At 35.2% G+C, this 21214-nt stretch overlaps 1 protein-coding gene across 5 annotated transcripts in view; it reads right to left on the bottom strand.

Moving 5' to 3' along the window:
* Kcnh7 (potassium voltage-gated channel subfamily H member 7) overlaps positions 1-18876 on the bottom strand; it is a 466241-nt gene extending 447365 nt beyond the window's left edge. For 4 of the 5 annotated variants that reach the window (XM_058584964.1, XM_058584962.1, XM_058584961.1 and 1 more), the window contains exons 1-2: positions 18540-18876; positions 16626-16856 (exon numbers count right to left, since the gene is read on the bottom strand). In XM_058584964.1, coding sequence (XP_058440947.1) covers positions 16626-16856; positions 18540-18615 — 307 coding nt within the window. In that variant the 5' untranslated portion in view covers positions 18616-18876. The remainder of the gene's footprint in view (positions 1-16625; positions 16857-18539) is intronic. The other variant, XM_058584963.1, reaches the window with a different exon arrangement.
* Positions 18877-21214: the final 2338 nt, after the last annotated feature.

Genomic DNA, 21214 nt, shown 5'->3' on the forward strand with positions numbered 1-21214 from the left:
ATTTTGGCTATATCCAATTCATCAATTTTTATTCCTATGTTTAGTACTTTTTGTATCTCTTCCTAGAAATCTTTACCCACTCAAATATATAAAGATTTTTTTCTATTTATTTCTGGAAATGTTATAATTTGAGCTTTTGTGTTTAGGTTTATAAGTTAAATGAAATTCATTTTGTGTGTAGTGCCATGTAGTTTATCAAGATTCAGTTTTTCTCACACTTTTCCAGCTATTGTCTCACTTGTGGATAGGACTTGCTTTCACTCATTGAATTACTTTAATGCACTTATCAAAAATTAATTCAGGGCTAGGATTGTGGCACAGTGGTAGAGCACTTGCCTGGAATGAGCGAGGCCCTGGGTTCGATCCTCAGCACCACATAAAAATAAATAAATGAAATAAAGGTATTGTGTCTAACCAAAAAAAATCTTTAAAAAAATCAATTCAGCGTATATGTGAGGATCTATTTATGGACAATTCTGTTCCATTGATCAATATGTCCATACCAATCCTACTATCGCACTCCATGATTGCTGTAGCTTTAGAGGAATTGAGTAATTTTTTTTTTTAATGAGGTGGTTTCAGTCCTCCAACTTTGTTCTTCTTTTCCATGATTATTCAGCTGTTCTAGAACATTTGTGTTTTATTATAAGTTTTTAAATCAACTCGCTAATTTGAGTGTACTATCATTTTGTCTAGATTAACTTAGGAAGAGTGGACTTTATCTCATTGGGATTTTAGATTTGTGATCATGTAATAACTCTCTTATGGTTTGGATCTGGAAAGTCCCCCAAAAGCTCATGTGTTAAAAGCATGGTACTCAATGCAGCAAGAGTCATAGATGGAGCATTTCCACAATGATGTAATCATGATGGCTCTGGATCCAATCTTTGATAGCTGGATGGAATGTGGGGAGGTGGGACCTATTTGGAGGAAGCAGGTCACTGGGGGCGTGCCCTGAGAGGATTTATTTTTCCAGTCAGAAATTCCACCATCCCCCTGCAGCTGGGAAGCTTTTCTTCACTGCATCTTTCTGCCATTATTTTTTGCCTTACCGCGGGCTCAAAGCAGTGGATCTAGTTAACCATAGACTAATACCTCTGAAACTGTGTGCCCAAATAAACTCTCCCTCCTTTAAGTTATTGATATCAGGTATTTTGGTCACAGCAACAAGCTGACTCACCATTCTCCTTTTGTTTATTTATTCTTTAATTTCTCCAAACTATACTCATGACTGAGGAAGTATTGCATATTTTTGTTAAATTTATTCTACTAATGTTATTTCAAAGATATTTTAAAATTTAATTTTGTAATTTTTTTTCAAAACGCACACAGAAGAACTTGACAAGTGATCAAAGATAACATCACCAATAATGGGAGAAGCTGACACCAAGTGTTTCTGATGATGCTCAGAAAACATAACATCACTTAGGTATTAAATATAAGAAAAGTTCACAAATTGAATCAAGTCATGAGAATTCATCAAACAAATCCAAATTGAGTATTCTGTAAAACAATGAGCTTTTTTCATAAAGAAACCAATGTCATAAAATAAATCAAGGGCTGAGAAACTCATTTTGATTAAAGGAACTACAGGAATACAACAATAAACTGCAATGTATAGTACTAGTTCAAACCCTGAATTGTTAAAATTGAATGATCTAAAGGACAACATAGGGATGATTGAGAAAATCTGAATTTAGAGTATATTAGGTAATATATGCAAATATATTAAGTAATATATGCAAAACTTCCTGAATTTGAAAATTACTCTGGAGTTACAAAAGAGAATTTTCTTATAATTAGAAGATAATATATTGAACTACTTAAGAGTCAGCATCTCTGCAAACAAATTCAAATGGGTCAGCAAAAGAAGTGAGTACATGCAAAATAGCAATATGTGAAATTCCAATACTAAGAAATAAAAGCAAATGTGTTGACTTGTAAACAATAACTGAACCTATATGTAAAGTTTATAAGAGTCCCATTGTGATATTTTTGCATTCCTTCTGTAGGTCTGAATATTTTAAAAAAATATTTAGTTGAAGTGATTACAGCAAAGTAAGACACACAGATCATTCTATCCTGTAATTTTACAACTATGCTAATCTGTTGTTATTTGAAAGACAACAGTAAATTTGTGTTTGAGCTGTCAAGAATTGCTGTAATCTTTATGGGGGGGATTGTTTGTTTGGCTTTGTTTAGAGGAAGGACAATGGAATAAAGAATTGAGGAAAAATGGTAACAAGAGGAAATGACTTCCCAAATCACATCAAGTGCTATTCTTTTCTATGACTGTATTTCACTAAGGATAATCTGAAAATAATCCTGACTGAAAGTCTGTTTATTGTTGTGATTGATGTTGTTTGTTTGTTTATTCATTAAATGGAGAAATGTTTTTCAGTTGAAACTATGACCACTCACAGTATTGTAAACTCCATCTCCTTACATCATATAAATTTCATAACGTGTCTATTCAAATATTTTCTTATTTCATAAACTTTTATTTAGCAAATACAAAGAGACACCATAAATCAACAAGAAATCAGGCATATAAGTGTGTGCAGATTATAGTTTTTTCATAGCTACATTTATTTTGTGCATTATCTTTTAGTAATATTTCATCATGTGAAATGATTTCAAGAATTGGGGGTAATTTGAAAGAAAAGGGGAGTTGAATATGAAAGAGATGCAAAAGATTGATATCTAGTGTAATTCTCATGGATTTTTTCCCCCGTTTTTGGATTGTAACACTAAATTTACAAAACTAAATCTACAAAAATGCAAATGATATTAGAATACCAACTATATCAATCACTTTTTTAAATTTTTGTTTCTTTTTCCTTTTTCTGGGGAGGGGGGTGGTGGAAATGCTTGACATTGAACCCAGGGCTCGTGCAGGCTAGACAAGAGCTCTACCACTGACCTCTGTCCCAGTCCCAATTTCATAGTCTTTTATTTTGACTTTTAAATGTCTGTACTTTCCTTTTGAAACTGAAGAGATTAATTTCTAGTTAAGTTCATGAGGACAAATAAACTGATTTTACATTGCAAAATCTAAATAAACTAATTAATGTTTCATTATTTCTTATCAGAATGTTGATGACTTTATCCTTGGATGCTATCAGCTCCAACTTTTCTGGGCATGTCCCCCCCTACTTAATATATATCCATCAAACAAGAAATTTTACATGTGATGCAAGAATAATTTTATCACAGAATTACAAACAGACTGACCCATGCAACCGAGGCTGGAAGGAGAAGTTGGGAAAAAACAAAACTAAACTAAACTAAAACCTAACTGTGCACATGCTCTATACACAGCCAGGCTTTAGTAGAGTTCAGGATAAAGATCCTTTTGAAAGTGGAAGATATCCTGTAACAGTCTGTTGGCATTCAACAATGAACTCAATCTTTTTACCTTTAGTACATTGCTATTCTCCTGACTCACAATGGTTCACAAAATGGTTGAGGTTAATTCCCTTTACTAAGAACCGTCAACATGGTATTTATAGAGGGATTCATTTGTAGTCCTATTTCAAAGAGGTCAGCAGGTGCAATGTATTCTTTAGAGGAATTCTGACTCACTTCTCTAGATTGTAAGATACTGTCTTTGTCTAAACAGTATGCATTTTAGGCTTTGCAAAAATGAGTGGCTACATTTTTTAACTCACCAGTTTGGAAAGCCTAAAAAACGTTCATGAAAAGCCTATTCTATAGAAGGATATACATTCTGAAAAATCGGATATACAATGTCAGATACAGGTTGTACTTACAGTGCCCGTATTTGCAGTTTGCCTGGAACAATCCTGGATTTTTCCTCTTGATTAACTTCTCCCTATCTTTTTCAAAATATTCATCCTTTGGATACTGAATTATGTCACCACCTTAGCACATATTGGGTATTTTTAATCTACAGATTTTCTTTAAAGTAGTTAGGTTTCAATTTTTTCCACACCTTTGCTATAAATGAGACATTTTTTCATTCTCATTAAATGATGGATGGAGAAGGGGAGGAATGAGTTTACACCTCAGTATGTCAATCAAGAAATTTTACTTCTTATAGAATTTTTTTAAATGAAGATTTTTAGAAGAGTACTGGCACATCATAACTGCTCAATAAGTGACAGCAATTCTTAAAATTATTTGAAGTGCTCCAATCATACTCTATTATTTAATTCATTCAAATTATTAATCTAGGAAAACAACTCTAGAATTTGAGTTATGGGTTATGTTTAAATTGAATATGAGAATGAGAAGAAGGTAATTATTTTAACTGGAGCAATGGGATATGTTGTAAGGAAGTCCTGACTAGTAACATTATAATGTTATTAGCATAATAAAAAAGGCTTCTGGTCTGAGTCCTTGTTTCTTTGTATCTTTAACAGAGAATAGCATCTAAAACTTCTGCCCGACTGAAAGTGATGAAATATTTGGCATGTTTTTTATTGTTGTTTCTAGGCATTCGTGCAGTTAAATCAGTTAAAATACCAAGTTTCATCTTCATTCTTTGTATTTTAAATATAGGTTACTATCGCTTCTTCAAATGTCATAGAAGTACTCATGAAAATACTTTTGTATATTCTTTTATACTTGAGATTGTCTTTTGTGTAGTAGAATTATAGTTTCCCCAGTTAGCTTTATACATTATAAACTACTACTTGGCAAAGATTTAGAGAATGCAATCATTATTGCTCATATTTTCCAAAAAAATGAAATCAATCAAACTTTTTGATAGGAAGTATGTTAAAAAGGCAAATTATCATTGAAGATATTGGCAACCTCAAATGAGCCAATAATAAAAATGAAAAGGTTACATAACTCATACTATACACACATTGCAGTGAATATATTTAAAATAATGAATGTTAGCAGGTATAAATTTCAGCAGGATGCCTTCTGTTCGCTTTAGAGATGTGGACTTCAGAGATAAGTCCTGCGATTTTACAATGAGAACTGAATAGATGCCAACTAATGGGACAGTAGAAGTTGTGCATCATTAGTGGCATCTCTGTGTAGTTATTTATTTAGGGAGCAAATTCTGAGAACAGCAGTGTGAGAATCCATAAATCCTACTGAGCCTTGGTTAAGTGACATTCATTATAAAGAACACCTGGAGGGAAGACCTGAGAATTGAGTCACAACTAGAAAGATCAGATTACCTGATCTCTGCATGTCTGAGCTCAGTAAAGCTGCCCAGGTAGAGAATGATCTTTCTCTGCAGTCACTTCAATAGTATTATATTGGGATATTGAGATAATGTTGGTGGTTTATCTAATACAGTGTTGAGTTTATATTGCTTATATATTTCCTCAGACATTATTGTGAAATTTTGAGCATTTGATTCAATTTGTGGTATACAAGTACATTTTTACTTATCACTTTGCATCTAAGCAAAGCTATAAATTTTTATAGAAAATTCATATATCTGAGTAAAAACTATTGAATAGAAACTCTTCACATACTTTCTATCACAGTTTATGTAGATAATAAGAAATGTTTAAAATAAAATCCAACTTATTTCATATAGAAAAAAAGGAAAAAGTTCAAAGAATGCTTTAACTTTTAATTAGTAAATTATTTAAATAGTAAATGACTGGTATTAATTTGAGATGTGGAAAACTGCAAGAAAATCACTGAAAGACAAATCTGAATGTGAAGAGCAGATTGGAAAGAATGGTGTGGGATGGGGTGTCCAGGCTAGTCGGTCAGTTATTCACAGGAGTATTTGAATAGTCATGTTCCCTAGAGATGATGATACTCGGCACTAGTTTCTTTAACAAAGAAAATAAATTGCCTCAAATATTTTCTATACATGTTTTTGTAAAAAACACTTTGGGTTAAATTTAATTATCAGAAAATAAGATACTACTTATATTTGCTCAACAACAATTAAAAGGCATGCCAAATTTAATTATATTCATGAAATGGCTACTTAAATGCATTCCCCTTCAGAGCATGTAACAAGAAGTATCAAAGATACACATACTGTTATAGCCAGCAATAATATTTCTATAAGAATATACTAGGCTTAGAATGGTACAGGTTGGGCAACAGAATCTTGGTATGTTTTTACAACTGTAAAAAAGTTGGAAATTGTAAAGTGTTTATTAATAAGGTATCCATGGTATCATGCTATTTCCTTTAAGGCTATATTTGTGAATATTAAAATAATTTACAGTCTGTCCATGTAATCATTAAAACATGCAAGTTCAGTATGAATTTCTCAGTGAGGAAAACAAGCTACTGATTGGTACAAAATTTATAGTGTTGTCCTGGTAATGTCCACATGCACACACAGAGAGGTATGAGTGTATTTATATAAAAAATATAGATGGAATACATGCCATTATTTTAGCAGTTGATATTTCTTAGTTTCAAGACCATATGTCTTTACTTTTTAATTTCTCTCTGTATTTTCTAATTTTTTAAACATCACAGTTAAATCACTTTGACAGACAGACAGAGAGAAAGTAAAAATAAGAAGTCCTTCCTGAGGTGTTGAAGTCCTGTATCAGGATGTGACTGATGAAGTGCCTTCTGATACCATAAAGGCTTTATAATCTAAGTTCATGACTCACGGTTAGGAAAAATGAATTCACTATGTTGGGAGACCAGTATAAAGATGAAGCTATTTTCAGTGTGTGTGGGAAAATAGCAGAAAATGACATCAGAATAATTGCAAGATTTTATTAGTATTTTATCATGTGGATTTAATGGAGGAGGTGCAGGGAGTGTTGGGATTTCTTGAAAACTTGCATATGTTATTATAAGCAAGAGCAGACAAATTCTTCTCTTCACTGACCTGTGAATGCCCCCATCAAAATCAGCAGATGGTGTGTAGGCACTAAAGATCTATCTGGACTGTTCTGACCATTCATGTTTCTCCTTCTTGACTAAGGAGGATGATTACTTGTTAAGTGTTTTTACAGAGATAGTTTTCTAAATATTATAATAAACTTCTTTAAAATATATAAACTATATGATAGTACATTGTTATTTCTCAATTAATAAATAAGTTGATAATTTTTACAGTTCTCATCCCTAGCAAAATTATTGACACTAGATGTTGAATGAGTAAATGAATGGATAAATGCATAAGACTTTTCCAGCCCCTGCTACCTTGTAGACATTTTCACTTATAAATAGGTGTATTCCTGGGCTACTTTAAATCTACCCTTTGCTATTCAGCCATTTCCTTTAGTTTTTCATGAGTGTCTTAATAAGTCTCTTCAAAATGTTCAAAGTTGAGTGGAAGAGACAGACATAGAAACAAATTACCACACTATAATTTCATAAGTGTCCTAATAGAGACAAGGAAAAAATGTTAGGGAACGTGGAAAAAAAGCTGCCTGAGGATTTAGAGGAGACCTTGAAAAGGAGCTGAGGTTGAACTGCACAGAAGTTTGGTTAAAATTAGAGGGTGTTGATGAATGGTATAGGAAGGGGTCATGAAGGCTATCCCAGGATGAAGGAGTCATGTGTACAGATAGAGGAGTCCTCAGGGTGGTGGCCTCTGGGAGGAGCTCAAACGCAGGATAGGTATGTGCTGAGTCTGACATTTGGCTCAAGATGGAGAAATGTGGAGGAGTTTTAAATAACCAGGAACTTTCCATACTAGTAAATTATAATTTCCTTTATAAATACTAATGGTGATTTTTTTTCAAATCACATCATCTTGCCAGGAAATAAAATTCGTGTTATGGGAAAGAGAAAGAACACTGCACAGATCCTTAGGACTGAATCACAGTGCGATGGGAAATTCCTCCCTGACTTCCTGGACAAGGACCAGACAAACAGCAGATGAGGGATGCTTAACTAAAATTGTGCCTCAACTATGAGTCAACTGTATAATTTATATCTCAAAACTGGCACGCTTTTAATAGAAAAGAGAGAGTCACTAATAATTATGGAGGGACTATAAGCAAATCCTAGCTACCCTCACTTCGCTGAACTGTAACATGCTGCCAGAGAGATTCATTTTGACTGATGATATTGTTTTAATTGCAAAACATTTATGGTGAACTTTGTTTCATTCACTTTTTGGTGTGAACTAAACTGGTTAGATTTACACTTTGGATGAATAATAGAATCTACGATTCAGAACTAGAAGGAGGATATATAAAACGGGGAAAGGTTACCCTTAAAAACTATATCATTTGAAGGCAATATATAGAATCAGCAAGCACAGACAAATCTAAGCTGTAAACTTTACTTCCACCTTGCTCTGTGATCATAAATATTTGACTTAACTTCTCTGAATCTCAAATTAACTTATATGTAGAATGAAATAATACAGTAATTTCTACTCCTAAAGTTGTCATGAAAACCAGACAAAGGAATTTCTATGAAGAACCAATAATAGAACTGGGATTCAATAGGCATTAGTCTTTTGGGGATCTAATTTGGGTAGACTATTGGAAAGACTATGAGAATTAACATCTGGAAAGCACATCCATTGTGTAAAACACACTTGAATAAATGAATAGTTAAAGATCAACTGGTTAATAATATTAAAGAAAATGAACTGTACACATAGGATTTTCTAGAAAAACTAAAAGAAATATTGACTAATGTAGTATGAAAGGTAAACAAAAACCTGATTAAAAATTATTCATTCACCATACCATGTTATTAGCTCTAACACTGATTTTTGTCAAGTAGAAATGATCTTAATTAGTGTATATGAAGACCTTAAGATTTATTTCAATGTGTGATCTTTTCTAATACAAGTTGTTTTTTTTTTTTTTTTTTGGTAAGGAAATACTTTATTTAGTTTGTCCCAATTTTTGTTGTTTACTTTTCTTTAAGAAATTGACTATAAACCACCACTTTTTCTTACATTAATTTTTGTCATCATGCCTATCATCTTGTGTCATTAGCACAGATTTCACTGAATAAAATTTAAAAGAATATTTTGAGCAGAGGTCAGTGGTGTATATTGAGAGGCGACATGATCCAAGTTTTCTGAACTCTACCAATGTTTTAAACAACATGCAAGAATTAATGTTCTATCAAAACCAACACACAATAGCATATATAAAACAGTTCTAATAGTCCTAGAGGAAGGTGGGGAGAAGTGAGGGTAAGAAAAAAACAACACAATAAAGCTTGCAGTGGTGGAAATCCACCTGCTGAAATAATAATTTCTAGCTGATCATTTGGGAATAAAATGCACACAACTGAAGCACCACTATGCAAGGAGCCTGGCATGCCCCAGCAGGCACAGTCTAACTTGAGATCGCCTTATGAATGGAGCCAACTAAGGGCAGAAACTACCCACAGTCCTCTCTCACCCCTCCCAAAATTAATACCCATGAAGCATAGCCACAGCTAATTTTACTCCTTTTCTGAGTGAAAAGTACCAAGAGACATTCTACAAGACAGTGGAAACCATAAAAAAGACAAGTTTGTACACAGGAGGCCTATTTCAACTGGGGAGAGGTCATAGGGAGCCATAGTTTGAATTTTCACAGAAAGAACACTTTGCTCTTCTTAATTAGAATTTAAATTTAAATTAAAGGAGAAAGAAAAGGATATTATGGGATGTTCATTCATGACAATAGGAGCTTGGTACTCTGTTTTCTCATAACTCACCTGGGACAAGTAGAAATTTGACTTTTTTAATTGTTCAGTAATAGGACGTGTTTCCTCACTGTTGTGATTAATGTTTTGCCGCTGTCTGATTCTGTTGCAGACAGCACAGCCAAGAGAGAGAAAACATTCATTTCATGATTGTAATTAATGATTGTTATTTTTTACTAATAACAAAAGATTGCTTTAGGATTTATATATTCATTATTGTGTTACCCTGAGATTAAGCTTCATTGTTGATTAAGAATTTTCAAGAAAACACTGAATGATAAAATATTGTAATACATATAAAAAGTCAGTATTGTGTAACATAAGCAGTGAGGAGAGAAAATCTATCAAACACAAAAAATACAAGTAAGTAAGAAAAGGGCAGAAGAGGTCTTTGGGATTGTTTGTTAGGGATTGTTGAGAACAACTGTGTGTCAGTAGTGGGGTGGCCAGTAAGTCGCACCTGTGGTAACTGATTGATAACTTCTGATTCATAGTTCCTCCCTAAGTTCGTTAAATATTTTTCTGACTATATGTATAGCTACAGGGCATTAAAAGATTTAACATTTTAGATTAATAAACAAAGAAATATGGTAATTAATAAAATTAAGAAGAAAATTGTTCTGAAAAATAGTACAGAAGTGCTCCTAAGAAAATTACAAAAACCATCCAGGTGTGGTAGAACATTCCTATAATCCCAGTGGTTCAGGAGGCTGAGGCAGGAGGATTCAGAGTTCAAAGCCACCCTCAGCAAAAGCGAGGCACTGAGCAACTCAGTGATATCCTGTCTCTAAATGAAACGTAAAATAGAGCTGGGGATGTGGCTCAGTGTATGAGTTTCCCTGAGTTCAATCCCCAGTGCCAAAAAAAGAAGAAAAATCATTTACCCTATATCTTGGTTTCTGGGAAATCTCTTGATCTAAACCTGTTTGTTTCTTCGATTCCATTGTACCATCCCACATGCCCTTTTCATTTTTTAAGTAAAAATTGAGCACCCACTTGACATCCATATATTCAGGGCACAGAAATTAACAAGACTTAGTAATTCCTCTAAATTTGCTCAGAAAATAGATAAAATTAACTACCATGATATACAATAATATGTAGCCCACTGGAAAGTCTACATTGGAATTAAGAACACAGTGGTTGAAGACACGGGGGAGCAGGCAGTGAAGACATCAGCAATGACTTTACAAAGAAGTCTTTTGATCTGTCTTTGGAAGGATGATGATGGTTTCTGCAGGGTGAGAAGCAGAGGGAAGGGCAAATCCATTCAGAGAGACTTTGAAGTATTTATTTAAAAGAAAGCTTCTGAAAGGTGAGCAAACCCTTGGGTGTATAAAAGTGCAGTAAAGTATGATTGGAACATAAGATTTGTAAGTGAAACAGAATTGGCAATATATTCAACTAGTTGATATTTATTGAGCACATTATGGGCAAGAAACCATGTCAGAAATAAAGCTATGCTGTTTACTGAGTGCAGCATATTTCAATCAGCCTAACAAAGTAGATGCTATTCTCCAAATATACATGTTAGAAATGGAAAATTAAAGAACCAAGAAAGTAAACTTGGTTAAATATATCTAGTTATTGTCAGAGCAAAGTAAATTTATTGTGGCTCCTCAAAAAATACCCTCCTTGAAAATCCAAGTTAACTCTGAAGGTCACCAAACCTACTGAGAAAGAATCTAATACATTAGGCTGAGATATAATGTAAGTGCACTGTGCAACAGTAAGGCAAAGCTGTTGAGGGCTCAGTTCTACCACTTAGGAGCCATGTGTGGTCTCACAAATTGCTCAGTCTCTGTGGGTCTGTGTCTTTCCATTAAATGGTTATAAGAGTATGTATATCTATGGGGTTGTTGTACCCATCATTTAATACATGTAACTTATTTACTATGATTATGGCTCCAATAAGTCATCGGAGTAAGTGATTCATGTTTCAGAAATAGCTCTCTGATGGCACTGTGGAGAAGGGATTAGAGAGGGAGGGAATCTGGATTCAATACTTCAGAAGGACTAAGCTGACTTCAATCAGAGCACTTGACAGTGGATGGAGAAGTAGGAATAGCATTGTGAGATATTTCAGATGTAAAGACTGAAAGGATTTGGTCACCAGCTGGGTTTAGAGTGAAGGGGGAGAGAAAAAAAAAAAAAAAAACAAACATAAAATGACCTAAGGTTTCTAGTATAGATGGCCAGACGCAAGGTGATGCCTCCATACTTCATACTCCAACTGCTACTTCCCTGTGGTTCAAGTATGCAGGGACTCTCATGGCAGGCTGGCTGCCAGCAGTTGATTCAGTAGTTATTTATAACAAGCAATAGTAACAACAAACCAAAACACTTCGAGGCCAGTAGAAGCAAGTTCTTTCCATTAAACCTATTCTAGTCCCATTGTTTTAAACTGACTCTGTTCTCAAGTCCTTTGGGTATAAAAATAACCAAGCAATTATCTCTCAAGCCACAGAAAACATCACTTCTTTCTAGTATCAGAACTGCTTACGGGTATAGTACTAGCAGGTGGCATAAGAGGATCAATAAACAAGAGCTCACTCCTATTTTCAAGCCATTTGGTTTCACTGGGAACAATAAAGAAACAAAGTTTTCACATTGTGAGGAAGACTGTTTCTTGACAATATTCATTTCACCAATAAATACAATTGAACAAGTATAATATCCAGAACACATGGGAGGTAATGAAATTTAGGTAGGTGGAAGGAAATGAGTTTTAGGATTATTTGTTGCTATAATATCCTATCAGTAGGACATGGAATAGTATAAACAAAGAGTTAAAATGACACCAAAACAAATTATAGGCAACATACTCCTTGGAAATGTTTCTTATTGCCTGAATTACCCACACATGATATATATTTCTATTCTTGTTTTAAAAAATACCATCTGTATCTCTACTACACAATCCAAGAATTAGGAGAGCTGAATATATTATGTTTCTTATAACTTATAGAAAGCTATTGTAATAGTTATGTTTGTACTGTTAAAATTTTAACTGAACTGCATTGCTTCTTTAACAAATTATTATACGTAAGCAGTAAAAGGTGTTTACATTATATGTAATTATATTAAATATAATGTGTAAATGTACATTACCAACTTTATTTTAAGGTTGGGAAATAGAAGAAGAGTGGCAATGAGTCCTAAATTTTGTAAGTTCTCTATATAAAAACCTTCAATCTATAGTTCATATATTCTTTTTCTTTGAAAACAATTTCATGAAAACATCCAGGGATTAGAAGACAGAAATGAACATAAGTGCCTCTTGGTTCTGAAAGCAGAGATCAAGTTGTATCTTCCACTGCAGATCCTCCTTCTGTTCCCTAGGGCTTAAAACATTTCCTTAGAGAGAGGGGGAGCTCAACATGCATCTTCATCTTTACTCACAAATCAGCACTTTAAAGAAGGTCATTCTGCATAATTGTCAGAGAGAGCAGGTTCTGTGTTAGCGAACCAAGACCTCTTCCTGTGTTTAGTTGCATTAAATTTGCCGCTGTAACTTTGCTTTCTGGATATTTTCTGGATTAGGCAAAATCTTTCTTCAGCCCCTACTCATCCCTCAGTTCTTTAAAATAAGCTTCAAAGATGAAGAAAGTAGTACTACACATTTCTGTTTTGTTAACAAAATTGTCATTTTAATACACCTGGAAGCATAATGCCAAAAATACAGGAATGCTATGACCACTAAAATAAAACACTTTAGATCATGTTTTCCTTCTAAGGATCCTTATTTGTCCTGGAGAAATTTACTTTTATTTTTCCAAATGTTTAAAGTTGTTTGATAATTTAAAGCATATCTAAATGTGATTGAAGGGGTTTTAGCACTTTAACTAGCTAATTTTATTGCAGCATGCATCCCAGACCAGATAAGCAATAAACTAAGGGATGACCAGCTAAACTCTATTTTGTTTTGGGTTTTTTTTTTCCTACTCCCAGAATGATGGACTAGTTAATAACTGAAGTATTTGTGATTTTTCTATCACTATGCCTAAAAATGTTGCTTTTAAAGTGAATATATTACACTATTAAAATACATGCCCATCCTTATATAAGCCTTGGCATAATTATAGTTTTGTATAATTAGAATTTTATGTCAAAAGATTTACAGCTTCATCACCTCAAGCAATATTTCACAGCTGCCAAGAATGATTTATGCAATAATGATTTAAACTGTAAAATAGACTCCTCAAAGGAAGGGCTGTCAAATATTCCTATTGCAAATAACAAGGTTTTCAAAAATTGATATTCTGGCAAACAGCAAGGCCAATTGTACCTAGCACAAACACATAAAGGAGCGATGTAGGAAGTGTTGCTTCACAATGGATCATGCGGTTCACAGCACACTGTACCAATGTGAACTCCTTGCATAGATCATGAGTTTAACCAGCTTATAAAGCCTCTGGTTACTTTGGAAAACAAATTTCAGAAATAATGCCTTGCTCATACATTTGCTACTCCATTTTGAATAAACAGAGAAAGTGAAAACAGAGTATCTCAACTTGTTAACTTCCTCATTGTGCTTATAACACGATTTTCTATATTCCTATAAAAGGCTAAATTAAGAATAAGTCAAGGAAGCATTTATTGTAAATAGTCAAGAAACCAAGAAACTACCAAAAGTGAATGACCTCAATTATTAAGAATTAAGAACCTTTGAGAAGCAAACCAATGAAAATGTTGATTTATTTTTTTCTTTTCCTGCTTTTATAAATGCACAATGCCTGGCAAGTCTATAAGATGTAAGACTATTAAAGCACTTGAACTTCAGAAGTTCTGACTGATTTTACAGTTGGCATGTGAATGAAACCAATATGCTCTGAAGATTCTTTTAAAAGTATTGAAAGTATCAACAACACACACACAGACACACACAAAACACATTAAAAAAATAAGTGTGACTGAATCCTTATCTAAAAAGTTCATTTAAATTAATTATTTTAATTTGGAAAACCAGAAAATCTTGACTAATCATCTCACGTTTCTCACATCAATTAAAGCTAAATAGGCAACTTTTGTTGTTAATGCTAAAGATACCCAAGTCCTTAAAGACTGAATCACAATCTGGAAAAAAAAAAAAAAAAAAAAACAGAACAAAATTACCACCAAAGCTTGACATTTCCATACCTAAAAGACCTTTCAAATAATTTTTGTAAGAAAACAAGAACTTTAATTCATATACCCAAGCAAATCATTCAGAAGAAAATTTACATTTCTGAATACACTAACATCTTTACTACAGAACTTTTTACAATCATGATTCCATATGAAATTGCCTTTTAAGGTGTTTTGAGATTATTTTATACAGTCATGAACAAACTAACTAGATTTCAAAATATCACCATTTCAGTGGCAGTGTAATATTAATTTTTATTCAAAAACACTTTGCATACTATACTTAGGTTCTATGCAATTGGGCAGACCAAATTTATTTTATGCTTCAAATCTGAGAGTTGAAGAAAAAGTCTGAAATATAGAATAGCCTAGAAAACATAGTGACTAAAGATGGTTCAACATGCTCTGAAGAGCCACAGTACAGACTGAATTGACTTCATAATAAACATTCATATGGGGAAATAATGTCAGACACTCAAAACATGTCAAAGGTCCAGTTTGTTGGCTTCAGGTATACAAATAAAGAAGCTGATTTGGGTAGTGAGACCTTCAGTCCAATACATGCCTTCAAGACAATAAAATAATTAGGCTATTTCTAGTATGCTAACACTACTGATGGAGAAAGAGAGGAAGAGGGACAACATTGAAAAACAACCTCTATGCCCTCTGATAATCATATAATTGCTTTCATTCCAGATTAATACAAAGTTATACAAACCTGTTTTTCCAGTAATACTTGGTTGCACATAACCACTTCAGTTCACACAATACTTAATAGAGTAATTAAGAACTGTACATATTCTATCATGAAACATTTAATTATAAGGAAAGAAGAGGAAGAGTTAAATCTTTTCCTTGCTACTTTTTCTCTGTGGTTTACCAAATGATGACTCATTATATGACATAGGCTATAGCATATCACACATTTACCAAATACTTAAGAGTTCCCCCCAAATCTGAAGATACCCCTCCTCTCCATTAATTTCTGTCAGTGGAATAGAAAGAAGTAGATAATAATACAATATTGACAAAATTAACTGCAGTATGTGTGTTTTTAAAAATTGTTTGACATTTAAAACTTAACTTGTCAAATATCATTAAGTGTCAACATTTGAGAATGTGTGATGCATTAAAATGGGAATATCTGAGTATTCATCCACAGGAATTCATTAATACTGTGTACTTAATGTATGCATGTCTCCCCCATGGCAAGTCTAAAAGAAGGAAGCGTGTCCTTGAAGTTGAGCCATGACCTTAAGTTTGAAATGCCAGTTTTGATGCAGCTGTAAAATGAGTACTAATAACTTCACAGAGTCATAGTTCCTATTCTATATTTCTTATTTTAGAACAATATCAAATACATGAACAGCCTTTACTATTTGAATATGCACAGATTTTCTGGACCACTTTTAGAAGTTCCTATACATCATCCTTACTCTTCTTTTAAAAATGAACAAAAGAAACAAGAGGTGTTGCACATCAACACCTAAAGAGATAAGAAATGCTTATAGCTGTAATCTTAAATTTCAGATTACACAGTTTTCAATACTTCAATATAAAACATATTTTCAAGTCCAAAAAAAATGAAACTGTTTCTCTCCTACCAAATACATATCAATGCATGCAATAAATTATTGATCTTTGTATTAGTCCTTAGAGAAGGAGTGTGCAAAACTGATTCGTGACATTTTATCCTCAGTGACATTAAGTTACTGCACTTTCAAAGTACCCTTAGTGAAGAAGAAAACATTTTCTATTAATCTAAGAAGAATATTCATACTTCTTGGGCACAAAAACATAACAAGCAATGAATACATGTACAATTAAATATCTGGAGTGTCTCTGCACACAGACTTTCAGTAATCAAAATTTCCTTTCAATGAAATAAAATATGAGGAATCCTAAATAAACTTTACCATTTTTGTGATAGTAGGTGACCTCCACTTTCCTCTCCTCTGACCCCAACAATGCCTGTGCAATTTGGGCAATATCATGCCTCTTGGTCTCCGGCCCATGGAGGAAGTCGCAGGTGCATGGCTTCTGCATGACATCTGGCCTGGAGAAACCAGTCATCTCACAGAACCCATCATTGCAGTAGATGATGGCACAATTCTGCACTCTGGCATTTGCAATGATAAATTTTTTATCTGTAATAAGAAGATGGTAAGGCATCTTTTAAAAAGCTTCCATGAGACTCTCATAAACAGTGAACGTATTTGTTGCATAATAAGAGCTCTGAAATGTAGGTGCTTCCCCAAAATGTTAACTGCCCAGACTTTTCCAAGAAAAAAAAATCACAAAAATATCCTACAAACTTTAAAAGTTAGAATAACGGTCCAAAGTAATTTTAACCAAAGGTATTTTAAAAATCACTCTTCAAATTGCAAGAACACAATTTCCCTGATAGTCCAGATCTCAAATGCTGCAACTCCCAAGGGTCCTAGTGGACATTCAAACAAGCATCTGACCCATTGATATTTCCAGAAAGCATTTAAATGTAAGATAAAAAATTTATAAGCCAAAACATTGAAACATCTTGTAACTGTCAAATTTTTCACTTCAACTCTGTCCCTTAGAATACAACTTTCTCAAAGTAGTTATTCTTGGATCTGGCTTTTCTCTATTCCTCTAAGGCATACTACACACATTGTTAAGAAAAAGAAAAAAAGACAACTAGCTTTGCAATAAAACTAATTCACATTTATTAACAGTTCAATAATGCAAATGATCACCTTTCCATAATGTATTTTTTCCAAAAATACATTTCCTACACAATATCATGTTAACACCTTTTTACTTTTACTTTGGGAGAACCTTTAAATTTTGTACAGTAATAGAAAATTTAGTGCAAAAAACTTATTTATTTTGATAACATAATACATTTACTATTTCCAGGTTGAATGTGATGCAGGAAGTACAAGTTTATTTTGTACATAAGGTACTAGATCTTCACATCATTAAATGCAGTGCCAAAAAAAAAACCCTGCAAAGTATACAATATAAATGTGCTAATGTACATTTAAGAAAACATAGAATATAAATTTAAAAGTCTAGTATTTAAGATTACTATGCTTATATAAAAATTATTAATTTCCAGTAGGTGGTCCACATGAATACATTAAATTTTTCTACATTCAGTATCTGTGGGGTTTACTTATTATACTTCAATTTTTAAATTTCTAAATGGAAACTTTAAGAGGATAATAAAGTGACAGAAATATTATTTTGAATAATAAGCTGCTTGCACTGGGAACCAGTAAAAGATAAGATACTGCTTTCCCAAATTCTCTCTTTGGGCATATATTTGCACTGATTCAATACAAAGTTTAGCTTCTGTCAGCTAGCAGCAGGCAAGCATCCTTGTCATTGCACAGCCCTGCAATTTACCAAGATAAAATACAGTTTGCATAGCCATTTACATCCCTACTACCATTTACATACGCTTGTTCAAATAGTAGGGTCTGCTCTGCTTCTGACTTTCAAAAGTGTACAATAAAACAGCCTCAAAAATATAAACCCATGTTATACTAGCACGTTCCCCTTTAAGATAGTAGAATAGTAGGACATTAAGTAGCAAGGCAGATAATGGAGCAGTGGGAGAGGAGGATCAAATTGCCTTCTACAATAGAGACCATAATCTAAAATGTAAATCAAAATTAATATTAGAGGGAGAACACTCCCGCTGCCATCCGAGCCTCCTGGCTCGGTTTCACAGCCTCTGAACTTGACAGAGCCTGGAGTTGCCTATCTCCCCAGCTAGTAAGCGGCGGAAGCCAAGTGCACTATCAAAGCAGAAAGCGAGGGAGAGAGAAGCGAACAAATGAACTTACTTTGCCCTTCAAATTTCCGTATGATGGTCCCCAAAAATGTGTTCTGTGGTGCCACATGCCCCCTGCGAACAGGCATGTTGACCCGGGTCTTCCGAGGAGCGCTCCCCGCGAGCTCCGGAGTTCTCCCGGGATCTCTCCTCCGCTAGAGCCCAGGCCAGCGCGCGAGCCGCTCTTTGTGGCAGAGCATCCTCTTTTGAAACCAGAAATCTCTTCCCATTAGCACCACTTCTAGACACCCGCTTCACCCACCGGAGTCCAATCCATTCCCCTCACCTTCCGGAGGGGGCCTTGCACCGGACTGCCGCGGGTGAGAGGTTTGGGGGTGGGGAGAGGGAAGGAGGCGGGGTGAGGGGAGGTGGCGGGGGAGGGACAAGGGAGGGAACGATGGGGGTGGGGTGAGAAGGGGGGCGGGGAGTCACAAGGGCAATCGATCTGTTTCTCTTCTCCCAAACAGCGCCAATTTTCCGGTGCAAATGGGCTTAACCTGGCAGTTGCCCAGAACCCCGAGGATGGCGACCGGGCTGGGGGAGGAGGGGGCCACTTGTGTAGCTTTTGCAGGAAGGAGAAAAAGAAAAAAGAGGCTGGGGGGGGGGGGTTGACGTTTCTATCCCCGCCCTCTCTCCCTACACACACACACACACACACACACACCACACTCCTTTTATCCCGAGAGCTTGGGCGCCACCACAGCTCGGATTACTCAAGCGTGCTTTAGCGGAAGCCAGCCAAGAAATCTCCAAAACTCAGTGACAAACAACTACCCTGGGAAGGTGATCTCCACGGCCACCAGCTACAGGGCTCCATCCCTGACCTCCTCACGCCGCAGTAGCTAAAAACACTCCTAGCTGCAAAGAAAAGACAGGTGGGAAGACAGTCCCTCAATGAGAAAAATGTCTAAGCTGTACTGACGCTCAAGAGGTTGAAGACTGAGGATGAGCCACTCAAGAGTGAAGGTTTAGCGTCAGTGTGCAGCTTGGATCCCTGAGATTCTCGGGGATGGGCGCTGAAGCCCGGGCTGGACTGGCACCCTGGTTCCTGCCCAGCCCTGAACCGCGCCTCGCAGAGACTGAAGGCTGCCCGCGCCTCCGAGCATGCCCAGTTACACCGCTTGAGTCCCTAAGGAGTTGCAAGGTTGAGGGGTGATTGGGTCTTCAGGTGCTAAAGGCTGCGAGAAAGACGAGAGGGCCAAAGACTGTGAAAGCGACTGGCACAAAACAAGCAAAGAGTTTGAAGTGGGCGAGGCTGGGCGCCAGGGGGAAGGAACAAAAGGTGGGTGGGGCTAAGAGTTAGCAGTCTTGATGTGACCTCCCATTCATCAAAGGAACACACTCGCCACATCATTCTGTTTTCCTTCACCTTGTCTAAGGAATCATCTCGTTTAGGATAGCAAAAGGTTCAAGGGGGCAAAATAGAGTCCTCTTCGTTCTTGCTTCTCAGAGGCTGCCAACGCGGAATCTCGTGGTAATACATATGCTTTTGTACAAACGAGTCCTGGGGACTTAGGGAATCAAATATGACAAGTCATGCTAGGAAAGCATGTTTCCAAAGTTTTTTTTTAAAAGTTTTCTTTCTTCTTTCCGTTTCTTTTATGCTATCTTCTCCTCTCTCATAATAGCCCTGTCTACATCCTTTCTCTAAGTGGTATTTGCAACCTATTCGCTCTAAAGAAATAGAACATGGACAAACCTCTAATTTCTAGCTGGTAATGAGGTTCTATCCATCCCTTTCAAACATATAGTTGCATGTTAGAGATTTGGGGGGGAAGGAGTGTTCTTGCAGTCCATTAATCACCTCTGCCTGTGCATTGAGTCAGTCTGGTCTATATGTTATCACAGCCTCATATCTGAAGTGAGATAATGAGGGTGGAATTGGGAATGGCCAAGAAGCAGAGGAGTTAGTTTAGTAAAGAGAATCCTGTGGGTCGCAATAAATAAGAAATAAACAAAACAACTATTATAGTCCAGAAGATATACACCAACAAATCAAGACAAGAACAAAAACCTAAACAAATCTTACTTTCATTCAATAGCAATGAAAATGAATCAGAACACATTACCAAGAAATGTTGAATGTTCCTATTAACTAACATTACATTATTACTGTATGGCTGTCTCTTTGGGGATATAAAAAGATATCCTTTTTCAATGTATGGCTTTTCTCTCCTCTATACTTTATGAGCAGTTGATTCTGTCATTCTGTGCTCTAGCTGCAAATTGTCTTACATGAAGAAAATTCCTCTTCAAGGTGCTGAATATGTGGAGCTATCCGTGGTGCTGACTCTGACACTGCCTTTAGCAACTGCTCTCTGCCTACATCCAGCCACATAAAATAAAACTGTAAATTCAGGCAAGTGGCCCTGATATGTCCTTATACAACAATCATATTCATCAAATGCCCACAGAAACACCAAGTTCTATTTTCATTTTATCTCTAAAACATCTTTTTCTACTTAGCTATTTAATCAAACCCAAACTCATCCTCTTCACAAACCCCATCAAGGACTCCAGAGAAAACTCAATAAATGCATACTGTGTGATTCTAATTAAGGTTTTCTGTATAAAGTTTCATTTTTCTTAAGGTTTCACGGTGTAATAACACAACAGTAAGTTATGGCAAATAAATATAGACAAACATGTTTTCTAATCACATATAAACTCATTGAATGAGTACTTCTG

Source organism: Marmota monax, unplaced genomic scaffold (assembly GCF_021218885.2).
Source record: "Marmota monax isolate L192 unplaced genomic scaffold, Marmota_monax_Labrador192_F-V1.1 WCK01_AAM20220418_F8-fsc00129, whole genome shotgun sequence".
NCBI classification, from domain to species: domain Eukaryota; kingdom Metazoa; phylum Chordata; class Mammalia; order Rodentia; family Sciuridae; genus Marmota; species Marmota monax.